A 19188-nucleotide genomic window follows, 5' to 3' on the forward strand; every position below is an offset into this window, starting at 1 on the left:
TGAATAGGCAAACAATCTACTAGAAGAGGTCCTGGAGTAATTAGCCAGCTCAATTACATGAGCAAAACTGAGTCTACAGCCCTCTGGAACTGAAAATTAATTGCAAAAGTATTGCTGACGTGTGAAATAGGAGAGGTCTTTAACATTTGCTTTTGTCTGTGAAGTCAGCTGCTATGAAATATACCAAAATAACGCCAGCAGCTTTAGCTCTTTGCCACTTCTATCTGCATGCTACATCTTTCTCTGCCAATTTAAATGCTTCGGGCTGGGTCTCTTAGATTTTTCCCTGGATTGTTTGTTTGCCTTTGTTGGAAATATCACTGCACTGGGCTTTTCACTCTCTTAGGTTTCTGCAGGGTCTGTAGCGGAAAGTGTCAAGGACAGAGTGGTTGACTCCAGACTGCAGGTGTATGTTACCCGACCTGGCCTGTTCACTTGCCTCGCCACGAACAAACACAGCAAAACTTTTGGAGCTGCAAAAGCTGCAGCAACCATCAGCATTTCAGGTATGCTGGGAAAGAAGGAGTCATTAATTTTTTAACCTTCCAATCGCAGTCCTACCTTCCCTGCTGGGGGAGAGGAAACGGGTGTGAAGTACTCTGGAGGAGGAGGGAAAGCCTTGGAGAGCTGATAGTGTGCAGGGGGCTAAATTTGAGTACAAGTGCATCCCTCGCCAGGCTATTTCCTCATATATTCTTACACTTCGGAGACTGGCACAGCTGTCATTTCCTGAATGTTTGATGCTGTCTTGTACTTTGTGTCCCAGAAGCACACTTGGTAAGTTCATCCATGCAGAGGAAGTCATGGCCATGAACCAGCGTTGGTATCACCTAACAGCAAGGTGAAAATAGCTTTTGTGAGCAGTTTGGCTTCTCAGGGGGTTACATCCAGAAAGCGGGGAGGTTGCTGTCAGAGCAGCACCCTGCTGTGCCAGCGGTAACCTCTGCTCCCAGGGACATCTCCCAAATGGGGAAAGGATGATCCAAAGAGGAGAAATACCGATGGTCTGAGCTAGCTGACAGCATTTGTCACACCAAGAGAAAGGTGGCAGCTTGTGCCTTCCCTCTTGGGACAGGCCGGGGGCTTTAGTTAGAGGAAAGAAGAATCACCCAGGACTCCAGACACGGGGTGGTAGCGCCGGTCCTGCTGTTAACCAGGCATGCACCTACCCCTCTCTCTATGCCTCAGCTTCTGCTCTGTTGAGAAAATAACCATGCCCTTTCTTACACTGGGCATTGAGACCTAGCAGCAAGCTCTGCCCCGTGAGAGGTACGGCACTTGGTACCGTATTTCATATCCCCACTTCTGCTTTTAGCCCAGGCAAGGCTCTGCCCCACGAAGCAGAGCTGCAAATGCAGTAGGGAGGGCAGGTGCTTTAGGCTAGTGGGAGAAGCTGCACTGCTGTCCTCCAGGCTGCGTGTGCTCAGCAAGAGGGGAGCAGCCCCCAAGACCTGAGCAGGAGCTGCCTTGGCCTCATCCCAGCTCCCAAGGGTCCCAGGGTAGAGATGTCCTGGGCCTTGGCTGATGCTCAGTGCCTCCTCCCTGTGCTGGCGCAGCCCAGCTCCCCGCAGCCCTGCAAGTCGGCGGGCATGGCCGTGTGCCTGCGCTGCTCCTCCAGCCCTGGTTTCTCCCACCTGTTACAGCTGCTGCCTGCAGTAATGGGTACATGAGTGTCTTAAACAGAGGATGCTATCTGCCAGTTATGTAGGACCCAAAGGATAAGGGTAAAGGTGTGGGTTTAGGGTGCAACAGTCCACCTCAGCAAGAACTACAGTCAACAATCCACTTCCTCCTCCTCATTCCCTCTCCCTGTATGGTGTCCATTGTTGCCCAACTCTTCCTCCCCACAAGAAGGTGCAAAATAAAGCTGCATCTTTTTCAGACAGCTTACAGGTCTCAGACAGATTTCCTAGCATGGAAGTCTTAACTCCCACATCTCAGAGGGGGCAATGAACTGTCACTGATGTCTTTTCCATTTCTTCTTTCTCCTGGCTCATCACAATTCCTGGATCTGGTGCCTCTTTGCAGAGTGGAGGTAAGAATGACTTTCTGTGGCTGCCTGGAGGTTTTCTCTGGACCAGGGAGGAAAAGTATGATGAACCAAGGGGATTTGGTTAATTTGGCTTAAATGAAGTGAGCGGGTTTCTGGATGCCAAGCATGCAGATGATGGCCACCTGAGCAGGAGCTCACTGAGCGGGAGCATTATACAGGCATAATTGGAGACTGGGCCCAGGTAGATAAGGATGCTTCTGTATCAAGCAAGCAGTGGATCACACATCAGTAAGGGTGTTTAAAATAGGGTAGTGGGCAGAATATTCCGGAGTAAATTCTGTTCACAGTTACACATCTGCAGCTTCACTGACCTCATAAATTTATAGGCAAAAGCTTAACTGCAAGTTATACTCCTGTCTGTACACAGCCAATAAGTGTATTTTGGTTCAGTGATCACCATATTAGGGCAAGAGAAGTTTAGATATTTGTTCCAAACAGAGTTATGGATGGGTAAAGCCATTTGTATGTGATCAGACATGCACTTTTGCTCAGTATTTTTTGGAGTACTGAACAATTTGGCTGGCTTTCTCTTTTTAGAGTCCTAGCATATTTCTACATGTTGCACTGGCAGATCAGTCTGTAAGCAAAATGAGAGGGTTAGCCTGGGAGAAGGGCTGGGAGCTACTGGCCCTCGGAGAAAAGAGCAGAGCCTGAGAAAGTTTGAGCGAATGGCTTTGCCACTCTGCTGACACAGGCTCCCTGCGAAGGCCCTTGCTTCCTTCACGAGGGCTTGCAAGATACATTCAGGAAGTTTGTAAGTGATTTAGTGACCACCCGATGACGATGGCAGACTTATGCCTTACACCTACACCCACATAGGTGTGACAGATGTGGGAACAGTGATCAAATGCTCAGCCCTTCTGTCCTGCAGTTGTTCTCAACATTTGCTGCACGAAATTCCCTTTCTGTGACAAGGCGTTGTGAGAAACATGTTGTTGCTGCTTGTCCATGGCAGCCTGGTCCATGCCTCCCTGCAGGTTTTAAAAAAGCGAAGAAACACAATATTAGCGCTGGTGGCTCTTGTCAGGCTGCTTCTGCAGCCCACTGAAGTCAGCAGCACAGCTGCCCCATGCATGCCTGTGCCTTCTTTTGCCTTTTGGGGCACAGGAAGGACGCACCTTTCAGTTTAAGCACAACGGGCATCATCAGGAAAATGCAAATAATGTGACCCCTGCCATGGGATGGCTCTAGCAGGGTGCTGGGGCAGCGCAGTGCTGTGGGGAAACCTGCTCTGTGTCAGGGAGATGTCACGGGCTGTGGGACTGGCGCAGGATGCTGAGGGGTGCCTGTGTCACATGAAGGGGTATCTGTGGAGCCTGGGGTGATGCAGGGTGTTACAACATCACTGCTGTTTTGGTACTACCTGAAGGAATCAGTGCCTTCCTGTATTTTTTAGCCAATATGTGACATACAGGAAAAAATAATAATTAAAAAAAAATTGACATGGAGCCCAAAGTAGTGCAACTAAACCAGGGTCAGAGAATGTCATCTGCAGAGAGTGGCATCTGAAAAGCAGAAATTTGGGCATCCTGTATAATCCCTTGTCCACGTACCTCCAGCGTTCCGAAGAAAAACAGCAAGAACTCCCAGGGTTGACAATGGGCGATTATTTGGACAGGGGAAAGAAATAAAAGGCAAAGATACAAATAGCTCTGCTGGCTACTCCAAATGGTTGACGTGTTGTGAATTGAACTCCCTGACCCCAGTTACACTGACCGAATGAGCAGTGGGGACAGCTGCACCCAGCCCTCCTCCCTGCCCGATTTGGCTGTCCCCCGCACACAGGGGAGGCTGTTTTCCCAGGTTTCCCCCCCCACCGAGGGCACTGCATCCCATGGGCTGCCTGAGCGGAGGGCATATCCTCACCCGCAGACCTTGCTGCTGTGGGGCGACCGTGGGAGCTGCTGGGAGCACAGCTGACCTGTGCGTGCCCTTGCCCTTTTGATGGCCGTGGGGAAGAAGGGAGGGAGGGATGACAGCTGTCTCCTGCTAGATGCGAAAAATGCGGGAAAGATAAATAAACGGCCTGCGAAGGAGCCAGCCCGCTGTGCTTTTATTGCTCCGGTGTAGCTCTGGCCCCATGCTTTGTGGCAGCAGTTTGCAAAGTGGGAGATACGGTGAAGAGAGGAGAGCATGGACCTTGCAGGGAAGCACCAGAAGGAAAACTGCAGAGGCTTGTGCCTTCCTCCTCCCTGTGTCTCCCACCTAAATGTGTGTGGAAGAGAGACAGGGTCAGGAGGGGTGCAGAAACTGAGGAGGGGTAGGCAGGAGCTTGGCTGGTCTGATCTTGCGAAGAATTTCCTGGCACGTGTTGGCTGGGACTCACCTGGCTCCTGCTCATTGAGTCCATCCAAAATTAAAATGTTGCTAGTCAGCAGAGCAAAAAGTCCTGAGTTATCACAGGTGTGCAGCAAGCAGCATGGCTGAGCTCTACTGCAGGGAAGCAGGAAAACAAAATGTTTTCCCATTAGGGCCTGGGGGCAGGGTGAGAGGCCATGCTAGGTCATGGTTGTACATGATTTCTCAGTCTTTTTGCCCACTTATAATGCTAGCAACCCTCGGCCAGAGCCTCAGCCCTGGAGCTCGCCAGGAGGGCCCTGTGCTCACACTGGGGTTCCTTGCAGAAGTTTCATTTTTGGACGGTATTAGATGGTTTTAATGGTTATAACCATCTGCCCTCTCCTCCACCCTCTCTTAGCCTTACAGATGCCACTTTACTCAGAAACAGAGCCTAGGCATCCTGCTCCTGCAGGTGTTTAGGGCTGTGAGCTTACTGTGTGTGTATGCTCTTGTCCTTGACAGCAAGCTGTACAAGGGTGATGCAGGCTACTGCAGCACGTACAGAGGTGAGGTGTGTAGTGCTATCTTGGCGAAGAGTGCTCTTGTTTTCTTCAACTCCTCCTATGCTGACCCAGAGGAGACCCAAGAGCTGCTTGTGCACACTGCCTGGACTGAACTGAAAATGGTGAGTTCATTCTGCCAACCAGCCGCTGAGTCTCTGCTGTGTAACTACATCTTCCAGGAGTGCAATCCCTCGGGAGCTGGGCCAGCTCCAAAACCAGTGTGCAGGTAAATGAAAAAAAAATGCTCATCTTTCACTTTCATTTCGTGGGGATGTGTTGGCAGCAAGGCGAGTGGTGAGGGTCTGTCCAGACCTGCAGTAGTGAAAATGGGCCCTCTAGGTTTGCATGGGTTTTCCCTTTGCTCTCTCCTCTGTATGCTCAGACGACCTGATCCAGCTCTCTCTGTGCTCACTGCTAGGGTACAGACTGACTTTCAGGCCCAGACATCTGTGTTATATCAGGCTTTTAGCGGACAGTGATGAAAAGAAATATCCATTTGAATGACATAATTGATTTAAATAATTAACATATTGCTATCAGTTAAATCTAACTAGGTCAGTATGTACTCATTATTACTATCACAAGTAATTGCTTGTTTGGAATTTTGACTAAATATGGTCACAGTGCGTGCCACAAATCTGGCCAAGGCAATACACCAATCATTCAGCACTTCCCACCATGACGAAGATGAAACAAAAAAAGATGACACCAGAGACACTGCCATTGTACCTGCTAAACCAAACCTCCCATCTGGCTCTTGTATCCTCCCATATGCAGAGAAATGTGCATTGAAACAGGGCTGGCAGGGACCCCGAGGAGTCCAAAGCATCTCCACTACAGCTAATCCACTGTTGACAGGTGTTTGTGCAACACGTCCCAGTGACAGAGACACTGCTCCCTCCCTGTGCAACCTCCTAAGCAGACCTTCCCTCATTGCTCCTTGTCCTCCCATCATGGCCACGGAGACGAGTTTCTTCCCTTCCTCTTTGCAGTGAGATTTTACGTCTTCTCCAAATTCTCAGACTAGAATAAAGCAGGTTTTTGCAAGCTTTGCTCATAGCTCTTGCTTTTCCGGCCTCTGAAGCTTCTGCTCCTCATCTTTCCTTAAGCGCTAAATATATATGGCCTCCAGCCCAGGTTCTGTTAGTGTTAACTATAACAGAACGATGATTGCTTGGTGTGCCTTGCAGGGGACAGCCCCACACAGAAGTCTCAGGGTGAAGCTTTCTTTTTTCCTAACACAACTGTTGGCCACAACTGATTCATATCCATTTTCAGCCCCTGGAGGACTGTTGTGTGGTCATTACCCATTTCACGTTTGGGCAGCTGACATCCCTGCTAAGTGCAGTGCTTTGCTCTTGTCCTCCTTGAACCACATCTTAAAACAGATTATTCAGATTTGTCTTTATCAGGAAAGCAGCCCCAACTCTAGTGTCTCAACTAAAATACAAGTCTTCTCTGCAGACATGGCAAGCACGCTGCCAGCTGGACTTGGGCCAGATGTAGTCTACTGGCAATTATTTTTCCAGTTATGTTGGGGCTTTTTAGGACAATCAGCAGCATGTTGTCTTTGTAATCTGGACCTTTCTGATTGGTCCTCCTTTAATATCTCTAAAACAAAGGCACAAAGGAGAATCCCAGTACGAAGCTTGACAATATATTGTGTTCTCTATTTGGTGCCTATGCTGTTCGGTATTCCTCTGCCAGCACAGTAGTGGCATATATCCTACGAAAGAAGTGTATGTGCAAGTATCCACAAATAATCATGCAGCCAAGTACTGAAATTTGCTTTTTGCTGGCAGGCTCCTCCCTGCCTCCTTGTTGTTCTGCTCTTTGTCATTGTGCCCTTTAGTACATGATCTCTCTGCCTTTTTTCAAGATGTGTGACAGTATTTATAACTGAGCCATACATACACAGCACATTTGTCAGCTAAGGATTTTGCACAGTGCTCCATGAGGCATTTCAGTGAGATCTGGGTCTTGCTTCATTTACCCCTGCTCACAAGTGGCCCTGCAGGACCAGAACTCGTGGTAATTTGACTGAAGACCTGCACTTCTGGGGCACTTCTGAAGTCAGAGTGATATAAATCAGCATAAATCTGCACTTGATCTCAAGCTAACAGGCACAGCATTTGCAAATATGTCTAAATCTTAAAGGACTTGCCTGGCATCATCTTTCTTCAAATCCACGAGTCAATGTTATGTTTTTTTTTCCCTTTAATGATTTTTCCCTGTGATTTTAATGCAGATTTAAATGCAGCTTTCTTCATGACAAGAGCCCTGGAATGGCATCCTTCCTGCTTCCTCTTCCCAGAGCACATCAGCTGGACAACAGTTCTTCCAAAGCCCTAACCCAACACTCCTTTTGATAACTCAGACATCTAATACCTACTTCTGAACAGTTGAGACCTCTAGGGGCTCTTGGACACATTTCACATGGTCTTGATTACTTTCCAATTATCTTAGCTGCTTTCTACTGACAACTCTGTACCTCTCTGCAGAAACTGGCTAGACTACACCAGTTTTCAGCTGAAATACTTCATGAGTAGGGATTTAACTATCTCAGAGGCCAGAGGTTTCTCCCAGTTTCTGAGGGACATATTTCCCTTGACATATTTCCCTGTGTTTTTGTCTTGTTATTTATTCTCTGCACCATTTTTTCTCTCCCCATGTAATTTTTTATGTTCGTTTTGGTTTGGAAGCTAGCTAGCAAGAATACCAACTGACAGACTGAGTAAAGCTTTTGTAAAAATAATCAGGGGGAAAAACAAGATGAAGTGAAACAGAAGAAAACAGCATGGGAAAAATTTCACTTCATGTAAATTAAGATACGATTTGATTAAGATTAGAGTTTTCCTGGTTTTAAGGGAAAGTGATGTCTCATCTCATAATTCTTGACTACATCTGCCTTTTACCACTGGCTGCTTCTGTGATAGCAAAAGAAAAACCCTCAGTTTCTGTTTCAACCGCTGCTGATATGAAGTGGCCAAGGTGCAGGGAACAGTCTCGTGTTGGGAAACGTCTCACTTTGGTCGGGTCTATGTGTCCCCACCTCCTCTTAAACAGTCCTTTGTGGTGCCTAAAATGCTACTGGCCCACTTGTCCTCTTCTGCTGCTACTGTTCTTTGTCCATCTGTCATTTACATGACATAAAATTTCTAATAATAATCTGAAGTAATCTTTGCATATGATCTCATCAAGCTCTCGCTGCTCAGGATTAAGTGTTATAACAATGGTATGAACCTAGCTTGAGGAGACTGACCATCCCTCGCACTGGGTGCCTCACCATGCTCCCGGGGTGGGTTCGTGGATGAAGATAACCTGCCTTTAATGCTGGAGTAGACAGGATTGCAGAGGAATGGTCTTTCGCATTTTGCAGTTGCACACTGAATAAGGGGCTTGTTTAAGGATGTGCAGGCTTCAGTAGTGAAGGCAGCTAACGCAATCCAGATCTCCCAAGTGTCGGCCAGTGCTTCAAATGCAAGATTGTCTCATTTCTCTAGCTAAACATTTCTTTACTTCAGAAGGTCATTCCTGTTTCACATGTTGTTTAACATAAAAAAGATAAATTACGCCATCTGGCTGCATTCTGGTTTTCATGGAAGTAAGGAAGGGATAAACCAGCACTGGCTAAAACCAAGCACGGGGCAGCTGGGCTTCGATGGCTTCAGCCTGCAGACTTGAAGGGCATCCATTGCTGTTGCAGAAAAGCTGCTGCCCTGGCAGAATTCCCAATGGCTTCCATCCTTCAGGTGCTTTAGAGGGTTTGCAGTGTTGGTAGTCATCACCGAAACTCATGATCATCTGCTCTTGCCAAAACTGTTGTGTAAGTGAAGAGACTGCATCAGCCCACCAGGTGATGAATTTGGCTGAAACCTTCACCACGGACCCCAGCAGTACCTTTCTGCATCACTGTGTGATGGTCAGGAACGATGTGGATCCGCAAAGGACTCCAGCTGAGCTCAGCAAAAGTAATCTCTGCACATGACTTCAAAGCTGGTTTTGCAACTCAGGTGCTCAAGAATGAATGCATAAATAAGCAAATCACTGATAAATTGACTAATGCAACAAATCCTCAAACTTCCCAGTATGGTACAGTTTCTTTTTTGCTGGAGGAGATATTTCTGCCTTGGCCTTCTTCACAAACAGTTTTTGATCTAAGGAACATTTAGACATCCAAAGCACTTCTTGTCAGTGACTGTTTCCAATTGTTATGGAGGTAATACATTAGGTAGGAGGCAGTTAGGTCTCTTGTTTTACCAGGCACTGTAAAGGTTTTCTGCAGACAGCTGACAGATCAGAAAGGGACTGAAAGTTGTCTGTGGAGAAAAGAAAATTGGATGCGTGATTCTGTGAGATAGATTAAAAATACAGGCAAATATTTAGTTTAAGAAGATTAAGAATTGCAGCTCACCTCCTTTAATAGATGACACTTTAATGTACAATTTACAGAAGACAGGTGAGATTTTTAAAATGTACTGAAAAACGCTAAGATAACTCCTAGACATGATGTTTATTAGTAGAAGATGACAATAAATGTGTAGGAAAAGATGGGAATGAACTCCTCACAGACTGTGACGTGTGTTGTGTTTTGAGCATAACCTTGCTTCATTAAAAATGTAGCTTTGTGGGTTTCCTAAAGGAAGCTGTTACATTTTATACAGAGTTTCCTTCATGGTTTGTGAGCCAGACAGACTGGCTTAAAGAAGTGTAGCCACATTAATGGATTTCTGTCAGCCTGCATAACCCCTACACACCACTGCTAAGTGCAGCCATTGTTATCAAGCCATTGACTGCTGTATTTCACTGTTTTTTGCAAAATAATGTAGAGAGAATTGCCTTGCTGTAAAGGATCTCTACTGCTTTAAGGAATGGCTCTCAATGGAGGAGAACTCTCAGAAGGGGATTTACAAGCCAGGGCTGATACTGCTCACTCTTCCTGAATGCAACAGACTGCCCAGCCTGCACCAGGACCCCAGTGCCTGCACCCGCATCCCTTTCTTCAGTAAGGTGGCACATGCTGCCCGTTGTCTGGAGAGCTATGTTCTTGGTGAGGGAGGGGGGAAGGATGTGATCCATAATTTACAACTAAAGTAAAGGCTGACGGTGGGTACCGTCCTGTCAGCGCCTGTGCATGGAACTCTGACAACCACATCGGCTGTTTGCCTGTCTCATCCGACTGGGCTGCAGGAAAAATCCCTCAAGTAAATAAAGCCTGGCTCTTTATTGAGAAGGTCATAACAATCTCATTGCCAAAATCAGTCTTAATGATGGCAAAATTGCCATTCAGGTGCCATTGCAAAGAAACAAATGGCTTAAGCACTGCTGGGAGGGAACTTTTTCCCATAGTATGCTCCTAAGCAAGCACCCAGTTACATCACATCCTGGACAACCCCTCCTTACGTCTTGTCTTGTCTTTTTACAGATTTTAAGAAGGAGAATATAACCAGTAAGTAGACTGCTCCAGGCTCTATGTTTCTAGAAGTGGGCATGATATTCTTTGTTGAAGATGCAGCTTGCACAGTATTTTTGTGTTTTGCTCTGGTCCTGGCTGGCTGGATTCAGGTTATTACCAGGGAATGCCTGAGCTTGCACATCCAAGGCATGGGGAAACACATTTCCAGCTCTTCCGAGCTTGGGGAGAACATGGGCTGGTAACTGTTGAAGGTGTTTAGAGAGGCACGGTGCTTTTAGGTGGTATGCTCCCCTCCAGCTGTTTCCCCTTCTTTCTACCCATTGCTTCTAGTTTTGCTTTACCCATATTTGGTATTTCTGATACTGGTACCGAGGTCATCCAGCCTTATAGGCTGTTACTGACATGGTTACCTACACCAGGCTGGCCTTGCAAGACCTTATTACCCAAAAGGCCCCAGCACTCTCCTCCAGTCATCTCTGAAGTCTGGCTGTTTCTTGCATGACACCCCATGGCCAACAGCAAGACCCAGCCATCCCCTGTGGTGCTGCTGTGACTTCTGTTAGCCTCCCACCCTGCTGCTGGTCACAGCTGAAACATGCACATCCAGCTCTTCCAACTGACATGCAACTGCAGTTTAAAGCTCAGCCACTGGACTTGTCCCATTGGAAAAAGGAAGAACCTCCCTCCTGCCATGCTTCTGAGCAGGCAAGGTCTGCAGATATGACAATGGCAGGCACCTTCTGCATGGAGAGGGAAAGTAAAAAAAAGGGAAATCGAGAATTTTGGGGAATTTGCTTTCATGGGAAGGCCTCAGCTCCACCCGGCCACGCAAGTCCCAGGTGCCTGGTGCTGCACACCTGGGAGACAAGTGCTTTGGCACCCTGTGGGGACTCCAGCATCACTGCCCAATGCTTACAGCCTGCAGCTGCAGCCATCCCCTCCCTGGGGAAATGAGCAGGAGGGAGGGATGCCAGCAAATGAGTGGTGCATTCATGGGATGGTTTCAGCCTCCCCTTGGATGTTTGCAAGTTCAGGACATGGCCTCCGTCTCCTGTGTAAATGTGTGACCTTTTTGATCAGCTTTCACAGTATTTTCCCAGGGTGGCATTGCACAGATGTGCACTATTTGGTCATGAATCAGGGAGACATAACAGTAACATTTTAGTGATATTGCCCCCTCTTTTTTACTTTAGAGCCACTGTTATGTGCACAAAGGTTTGGGGAGCATGAACCGAACCATTTTCTATCTTGCTTATCAAAGTTATTCATTAAAGCGAAGTTGGACCGCCTTTATTATTCCCTCTGTCCTCATTATAGCAAGACCATGTATGAAAGCATGTGCATTTCCCGGGCCACCAAGGACTCAGGGGTGCTTCCGTACTGTTGCTGTTGCCCCTAAAGTTCTCCCCTTTGCTCCTCTAAGGTGTCACACTGATGTTTATTTCAGATCTGTGCAAAAGTTTTTTTCATGTTAGCTACTGGCTCAGTTATGAGGCAGGTTTCAGGCATTACTTTCCTTACCTTTGAATGCAAGACATTTAAAATGCTGGGTTCAGACACACAACTATGTTCTAGGGCAGCTTAACAAGATTTTACACCTCTGCAGACCTACAGGTGCTGGTCATGTGGGGCTGCTAGCTTGTTGCAGATGTGAGGCATAACATGGTAGCTTACATATCAGTCAAAGAAGTCCAAGTTAGAGCATTTTACTTTGCATTTGTGATGGGTTAAGTGTGCTCATGAAGTCCACAGCCATTCCTATACTGAAGTGTTTGCATGTCTTGGGCTACAGGAATTTGATCCTGTGTTTGAGCTCACTCACCTGGAGCAAACGTCCTGGTGGTGTTTCTACCTACCCATGTGTAGTGCCTGGTGCCTGGTGAAAGTTCAGAAAGCTAAGGGTCTATAAAAGACCCATAACTGCCATCCTGAGTGCAGTGGGTGATGCAAGAAGAAAAGAGCAGATAGTCATCATGATGCATTTATTGTGTTCCTCCTACAGGACAAACAGGACAATCTGCAAGGATAAATTAAAACATATAGCCTTTGTCTCAAACTTGGAGCAAAACTTATACAAAGCTTTCATGAAGCTGAAAAAGATTTGCTTAAAAAAATCTTTATTTTAGAACAGATCAGGTTTCCTCCTGTTTTTCTGGGCTGCAAGTTTAAGAACACAATAGAAAATAAAATTATGACAACAGTGCTCGCTGGCTTGTTAATTTATCTAACAAGGTTTATAATGCAGTGGACCCTACTGCATGCCATCAACCAGAATGTTAGCCCCTGGTCAGCAGAGTTTATGTAAGATTAGCTAGCACGTGTTAAAGTGTGTAAGACTGCATCTCCTCTGTTGTCTTCCTGCTTCCTAGATTATGCCAGCATGCATTAAAGTCTCCTATGAGGACAGGTGGTGTCTACATTTATGTTTTGGGAACATATTCCTGCAGTAAAATCCTCTCAAGATTTTCTGCCTAATTTTTCTGCAGCCAGAGTAAGCCTTGTGTATGGAAAGTGAACTACACATTCTTCATTATAAAGAACATTATTTTATACTGGTACTATTCCTTCAGATCTGTAGTTGCCTTCAGTGTGTGGTTTCCACGCATGCTGGAAACCATAGGCTGTTTCCAAACATTCAGTCTAAGAGGACAAGCACTGTACAGAGGCAGGGAGGAGGGATACCACCATGGGACTTTATGAATCCCAGCCCTCCGCTACCTACCCAGGAACATAGGTGTCTTCCTGTTAGTGCCCCTGTAAGAGTGCAGGCTGGGAATCATGCAACCAGTGCTGCAATTTGCTTTCTGCCTTGGTTTGGCATGGGTGGCTTCACTGTGGTTCTGCTCTGCGCTTTCTGCGTGGAAGCGCTGTGAACTGGGTAGATGCAGCGCAACCATTGCAGGCTCACGGCCCGTTTTCTCAATCTGAAAGATCTCCAGTTCCCTCTTTGGAGTTTTACCAGATTTGATCTTATGTATTGAGCTTAAAATCCATTTAAGTGTGAACAGGAGGCTAAGCAGTTCTCTGCCTGCAGTGGTCTGGTCTTTTTACGTGCTTCAGATCTGTTGCTAATTGCCACATGCTCTCGTGTAACAACATGAAGTTTACTCTTGTGAGTCCCTGCTGCAGAACATGGTCTGAAATGCCTTGACGCCATGGTTTTTTTTTCCCCAGGGACTTGCTACAGCGGCAATGGCCAGTTTTACCAGGGCTGGGCCAACGTCACGGCCTCCGGCATTCCCTGCCAGAAGTGGAGCGACCAGGTGCGCATCAGTGTGAGACCCACCGAACGGAGAGCCATGCTCGAGGTCTGCTTTTCCAAAGAGTTTCCCAGTGCCGGGCAGCCCAGTAGCAGTGGAAGGGCTGAGCAGGGGACAGGGTGCCTTAATTCTTGAGTTCACTGGTGTTTCACACCCTCTTCCTATTTCAATCTGCAAGTTCCCCTTCCCATGGCAAGATGCATTCTCTGTCATTCTGGCAGGCTACTGAAAGGCTGTTTTACCTCTGTCTTTCTTTGCTCCTTTGTTTTGTTTGGTTTTGTTTTGCTAATACCAGCAGGAAAAATTATATTGAAACACTAATCCAATTTGTTTCTTCCCCCAAGGCTCCCCACTTGCACAGGAGGACTCCTCAGGTTTTCCCTGAGCTGTCTGATGCCGAGAATTACTGCCGCAATCCAGGAGGTGAGAACGAACGTCCCTGGTGCTACACAAAAGACCCATCCGTGACCTGGGAATACTGCAGCGTGTCTCCCTGTGGAGATGGTAGGCATCTGAAATTTATGATTTCTGCCACTGTGTTTGTTTTGGGGCCATGCAAGTTGTTCGCATACTGAGCACTCACGGCCACACCAATCTGTTCTGTCTTCTGGATTCGGCCAGTCCTGGTTCTTCTCATAGATTCACTCAGCATCTTTAACCAGAAGGTGTAATGTGCACCTTAAAGATGGGAAAATTAAGATAGGCAAATCAAGCACCTTGCCCCAGATTATATTAAGGCCAAAGGATGAAATCAAATTTCCTGTGGTATTATGAAAAATGGATTTTCCACACTGTGTTTTGAGAAGAAGGTAGGGTTTCAGGCTATTTTCCAAAGTTGTTCTGCTTCTGGCAATTTTTTTCAATAATAAAAAACAATTCTAACTAAAAACAAATCTGAAAAAGATGGAAATATCTTCACTCTGTGATGTTGAAACTAAGTCTTTCTGTTATTTCTTGTTCAAAGAACAGAACAATTTTTGAAACATATTTCATCCAAGATGCACAGTTTCTGGATCTCAGTGTTTGGAAATAAGACAATTCTACTTGCACAGAGAATAGGGATGCTGTGGACTTGAGGGAACACAAGCCAGTATCAGTTTAGCTGGCCTTAGAAAGAAAGGTTTAAATTTCTTTCTGTTCTCAATCATTGCATGTACAAATTAGCATTTTCTAGAATGTCTCAGAAAGTAGTCAGCAGGTGGCTTCCTGAATATTACATTTTTTTTTCCTAACAATACAGCCAACTGTATTTTACAAGAGTTTACCATATTTGCCCCATAAAGACACTGAGATGCAAATTGTTGGAGGCAAGGGGATATTTCAGGAAAGTATCACTGTGTACTTTCTTGGTCTTACTCTCCTCCCTGCAGATTCCTTTTAGGACACATGATACATTGTGGTCCACATTGTAGACCATTGATCCTTCCCACTGCAGACATTACTATATTTGAATACTGTTGAGACCATCAGATGTGATCTCCCATCTGTAACTCTTGCAAACATTCCTTACCAAAATTGTGTTCTCAGCTCAATGGGAACTGTGTCTTGGTCTTTACCAGATCCTGGGTTTTTACATTTGGCAAGCAGAAACGGGTTTTGCTTCCTGCAAACCAGGCTTCCCTAGTATGGTCCTCTCATGCAGTCATACGATTGTATCTGTAATGTCAGTAATTCTCAGGACATCAGGCTGACTCTGTAAATACCTCTTAGAGAAAGCCCTATAAACTAGCAAAGGCATAACCTTCTGATTTTATTTGCTTTACAGCATCATTATCACTAGGAACCAGAAAACCAAATGGAGAGACTCCAAATCTCCCCCCTCCTCCTCCATTTTCCCCTACGTACTCCATGACTGTTATCATCTCAATCATCTCTAGCTTTGCCCTGGTTGTGATCCTCGGTATTGTCACCCTAGTTTGCTGCCGTCGGCGAAAGCAGTGGACAAACCAAAAAAGGTAAAGCTTGGGACTTAATTCAAGGCAACAAATACCTCTTTGAAAGAGGGCTTGCCTGTTTCTGAGAGCATAGTCCTGCGAACACCTGGTAGTGGGGGAGCAGCCCTCCCTTTGCCTGTGGCAGCCCAGTGCAAGCTCTGGCGAGTCCCTGTGCCAGAGTAGAAAGTGGCCTGATGTCTGTTTTGGGGACATGGCATGACACCTTGCTGCAAGGCTCTTTCAACAGCCCTGCTGCACCTCCCTTTTCCATTCTGGAATAAACCAGACCCTGAGGAGATGCAAATAGTTATCTCCTGGTTGAGGGCTCTGCACACACTGACCAAAAACTGCTCCATCATTTCAGAGAGTCAGAGACACCGACCCTCACCACTCTGCCCTCTGAACTCCTCCTGGACCGGCTGCACCCCAACCCAATGTACCAGCGGATGCCCCTTCTCCTCAGTCCAAAATTGCTCAGCCTGGAGTATCCCAGGAACAATATTGAATACGTGAGAGATATTGGGGAAGGAGCATTTGGGAGAGTCTTCCAAGCAAGGTAAGTGGCCTGTGTGTAAGTCCTCTTTATCTGGAGGTACCTGGGAAAAATTGGCAGTTGGGCAACCGCTTATCTGGGCACTGGAAATCATTCATTCATTCACTCAAACCAAGATCAAATGCATGTGTACCAAATGGTACACTCAGGCTTGAATAATTGTTTCTGTTGTCCACTGCTTTCTGTTGATATTTGTTAAACTTTTGTCACAAATGACTCTCCTGTTCTTCTCTCTAGTAGATGTAATGTCTTACTCACATACCAAAGTCTGGTGTAAAAGCTTTGCTAAATTTATCATCACTGTTTTTGCCAAGAGTATTGCCTGTGACATGTAACCTATTGTGAAATTCTTGCATTTCCCAGTATTTACAAATTGTCAGTGTGTGGTGTCTTCCATTATAATGCCAACACTGGCCAGTAATTACCACAGAGGGCAATGTGTCATGCTACAGTTAGGTCCTGACCCAGTTTCCATTTGATTCAGTGGCAAAACCAAACCAAACTAAAAATCCCCTAAAAACCCAGCCCACTTAGGCCAACAGGTTTTTTTTTTGTGTGTCTCCTTTAGTTACTTATTTTATATTCTTGGAATTTGCAGCCATTGTTGCCTGTTTTAAATTTAAGGTATTAGATGAGATCCCAGTTCTGTTAAATCTCATGGGAGGTGAGATCATGCACTTCTTCAAATGTGAAAAATGTTTTATTGAAAAACCCAGAGATGAACCCAGTCCTGCCTAGACTGAGGTGGATGGAGGATGTGTTGTTAGCCTTGACAGAGTCCATAATTTCTGCAGGACAGTCTTTGGCCAATACTGGTCTCCTCGGAAAATCCCATCCCCAAATTCCTGAAAGAAAGTGGACAGACTGTCCAGTTCCTTGTTTACTCAGGATGGTTTTCTTTGTCCTTTACAGTTAACAAGTCTGGGATGTGGCTGACTTTGTAGCTGTATCTGGAGTAGTGTATGATGACCTCAAAAAAACCAGGGGAGTATCAGAGTCACACCACAGGCCAAGACCTGCCTGGTGGAACTGTTCCCATTGACTTCAAAGACAAAGGACTCTCCTTGCAAAAAGCAGTCATAATTGCAGATACTTTTAGTGTTTATAGTTATGCTGTTGATGTATCTGCTAGGAAATTAGTTACGCGCAGGTTAAATGTGTTAGAGCGGGGAAAGAGTTTCAATAGCTGTGATGGATTTTTTTTCTAATGAAGGGATGCATTTTTTCTAATGGAAGAAATGCAGGCATACTTTTCTTTAATACAGACAGAGCTAAAAATAACAAAGTTCAAAGGGCACGCAGTGGGAAAATCACAGATGCTTAGCCTGTGATTGATTGTTAGCCTGGATGGCAATGCCGAACACATCTGAGCTTGAAATGAGAACAAAGCTGTAGGAACTGTGCCACAGCTGTGCTTGGGGCACTGCACGCCAGCCGGTGCAGGGGCACAGGGCAGCCCTCATCCCAGCCTCAGCACAGCGCTCGGGATGCCCTGCAGAGCGTCGCCTTCCTGCTCATGTGGCGAGGGTCTTCACCACGTTGCGGGTGTGCAAGCAGGGCAGGCAGTCTTCCTGCCGAGTGCTGCTTCGGCCCTGCACTGGGAGCTTCAATATAATTTCAGTGCTGCACGTACCTTTCTGAGCTGGAAATGACTCTCACCCACACTGAGCAGGACCTCTCAAAGGGCATTCAAATGTCACTAACTGGCTGGATTAAGCAAGTGCTGAAGTGGTGTAGAGACCTTTTATGTGGATTTCATCCACCCCAGTGCTCCAATTTCTTTTAATTAAATGTTTTTGCTATTGTCAGTGGAAACTGGGAGAAAAAGAGAAGGGGAGAAAAAAAGCAACACATCTTCTTAGCCAGCATTTGCAAAGTGGAGAGTACCAAACCCTGAGAAATGCCTGCTCTGTGTTGCTCAGGGAAGGAGCCACAGAAATATTGCTTCTGTGGGTCTTCCTGATTTTTATTAATATCTCTATCAAAAGTCCCTCCAAGGCCTTATATTTTCAGGGAACATTTAAGCCACTGTAATTTCTGTGCACCACTGGCAGATCAGTGCAGACTGCTGATCCAGTAGTGCCAGCTGTGCATCCCTCCAGGTTACTGAAGCTATCACAACTCAAATCATTGCCTTCCCATCTCAGATGGATAAAATGTACTTGCCTACGTGTGTTAAATGGACATCTTGAGCTAAGTTTAGCAACCCTCTTACTTCTCCTGGTCTCATGTTTCTCCCTCTCCTGTAAACACAGCTCTGTGCGCGGTGCCAGCGATGCCTTTGCCAGTTGGCTTGCTGTGAGTCCTGATTCAGTATTTACTCACTCCTGGGTCAAGCAACATGTTAGGACAGGAAGCGTCTGGCTATCATTTACTAGCTTCTCCTGAAAGGCTGCCGTCTTCACTGGGGCGGCTTTGCACTAGAAAAGATGAGGAAGTAACCAGTTACCCTAACAGATGTCCTTAAAACAAGATTCAGGATGTGGCTCAGGTCTGTCCTGATGGGGTTGTAATGGCCAACTCAGGATCCTCTGCCCCTGGGAGGACCACGCTGGCCCCACAGGCCACCAGAGCACTAGCCCTATGCGGTTCAACGCAGACCAGCATGCAAGTTTTCTCCCAGAGCTGGAGCTGCATGGTCCAGGCTAAGCCTGAAGCCCAGGATTGCCTAAAAGCCTGGATATGAGGTCTTTGCTAGCAGGCCAGTAGACCCCCACTGCACAGGCACAGCTCGTAGTCTCTGCAAGAGACAAGGCTGTCCCTAAGGTCGGAGTTTCTCTGACAGAAGTCTCCTCATGTTCTTTCCAAGTACAAAGGGTGTTTCTTTGACCTGCTGTCTCAAATGTAGCTGAAAAACAGTGTGGATGTTAATTAAAAAACCCACAACAAAACAAGCTCCTGCCAATTCAGAGCACTCTCCCGCCCACATACAAATTTCTCCAAAGGATAGGGTAAAGGTAGGTGTCCACCAGCCTCAGTAGATGTTAATTGCGTCATTTAATGATCTAACAGAAGCTACCCAGCTGTGATGCTGAGGAAGATGGGGCACAGGACACAATCTCAAATACAGGTTCAAGCTGCTCCTCAGTTTTTTCACAATTACTGCTCTGGAAAGAAAACCTGACTGGA

General features: G+C 46.3%; 1 protein-coding gene across 1 annotated transcript in view; it reads left to right on the top strand.

Moving 5' to 3' along the window:
* The window catches only part of MUSK (muscle associated receptor tyrosine kinase), a 55124-nt gene that overhangs the window by 30604 nt on the left and 5332 nt on the right, over window positions 1-19188 (top strand). The window contains exons 7-15 of the mRNA XM_050913413.1: window positions 347-506; window positions 2029-2035; window positions 4856-5122; window positions 9726-9901; window positions 10322-10345; window positions 13487-13575; window positions 13917-14076; window positions 15338-15527; window positions 15871-16062. Coding sequence (XP_050769370.1) covers window positions 347-506; window positions 2029-2035; window positions 4856-5122; window positions 9726-9901; window positions 10322-10345; window positions 13487-13575; window positions 13917-14076; window positions 15338-15527; window positions 15871-16062 — 1265 coding nt within the window. The remainder of the gene's footprint in view (window positions 1-346; window positions 507-2028; window positions 2036-4855; window positions 5123-9725; window positions 9902-10321; window positions 10346-13486; window positions 13576-13916; window positions 14077-15337; window positions 15528-15870; window positions 16063-19188) is intronic.

This window comes from Gymnogyps californianus, chromosome Z, assembly GCF_018139145.2.
Source record: "Gymnogyps californianus isolate 813 chromosome Z, ASM1813914v2, whole genome shotgun sequence".
In the NCBI taxonomy this organism is placed as follows: Eukaryota; Metazoa; Chordata; class Aves; order Accipitriformes; family Cathartidae; genus Gymnogyps; species Gymnogyps californianus.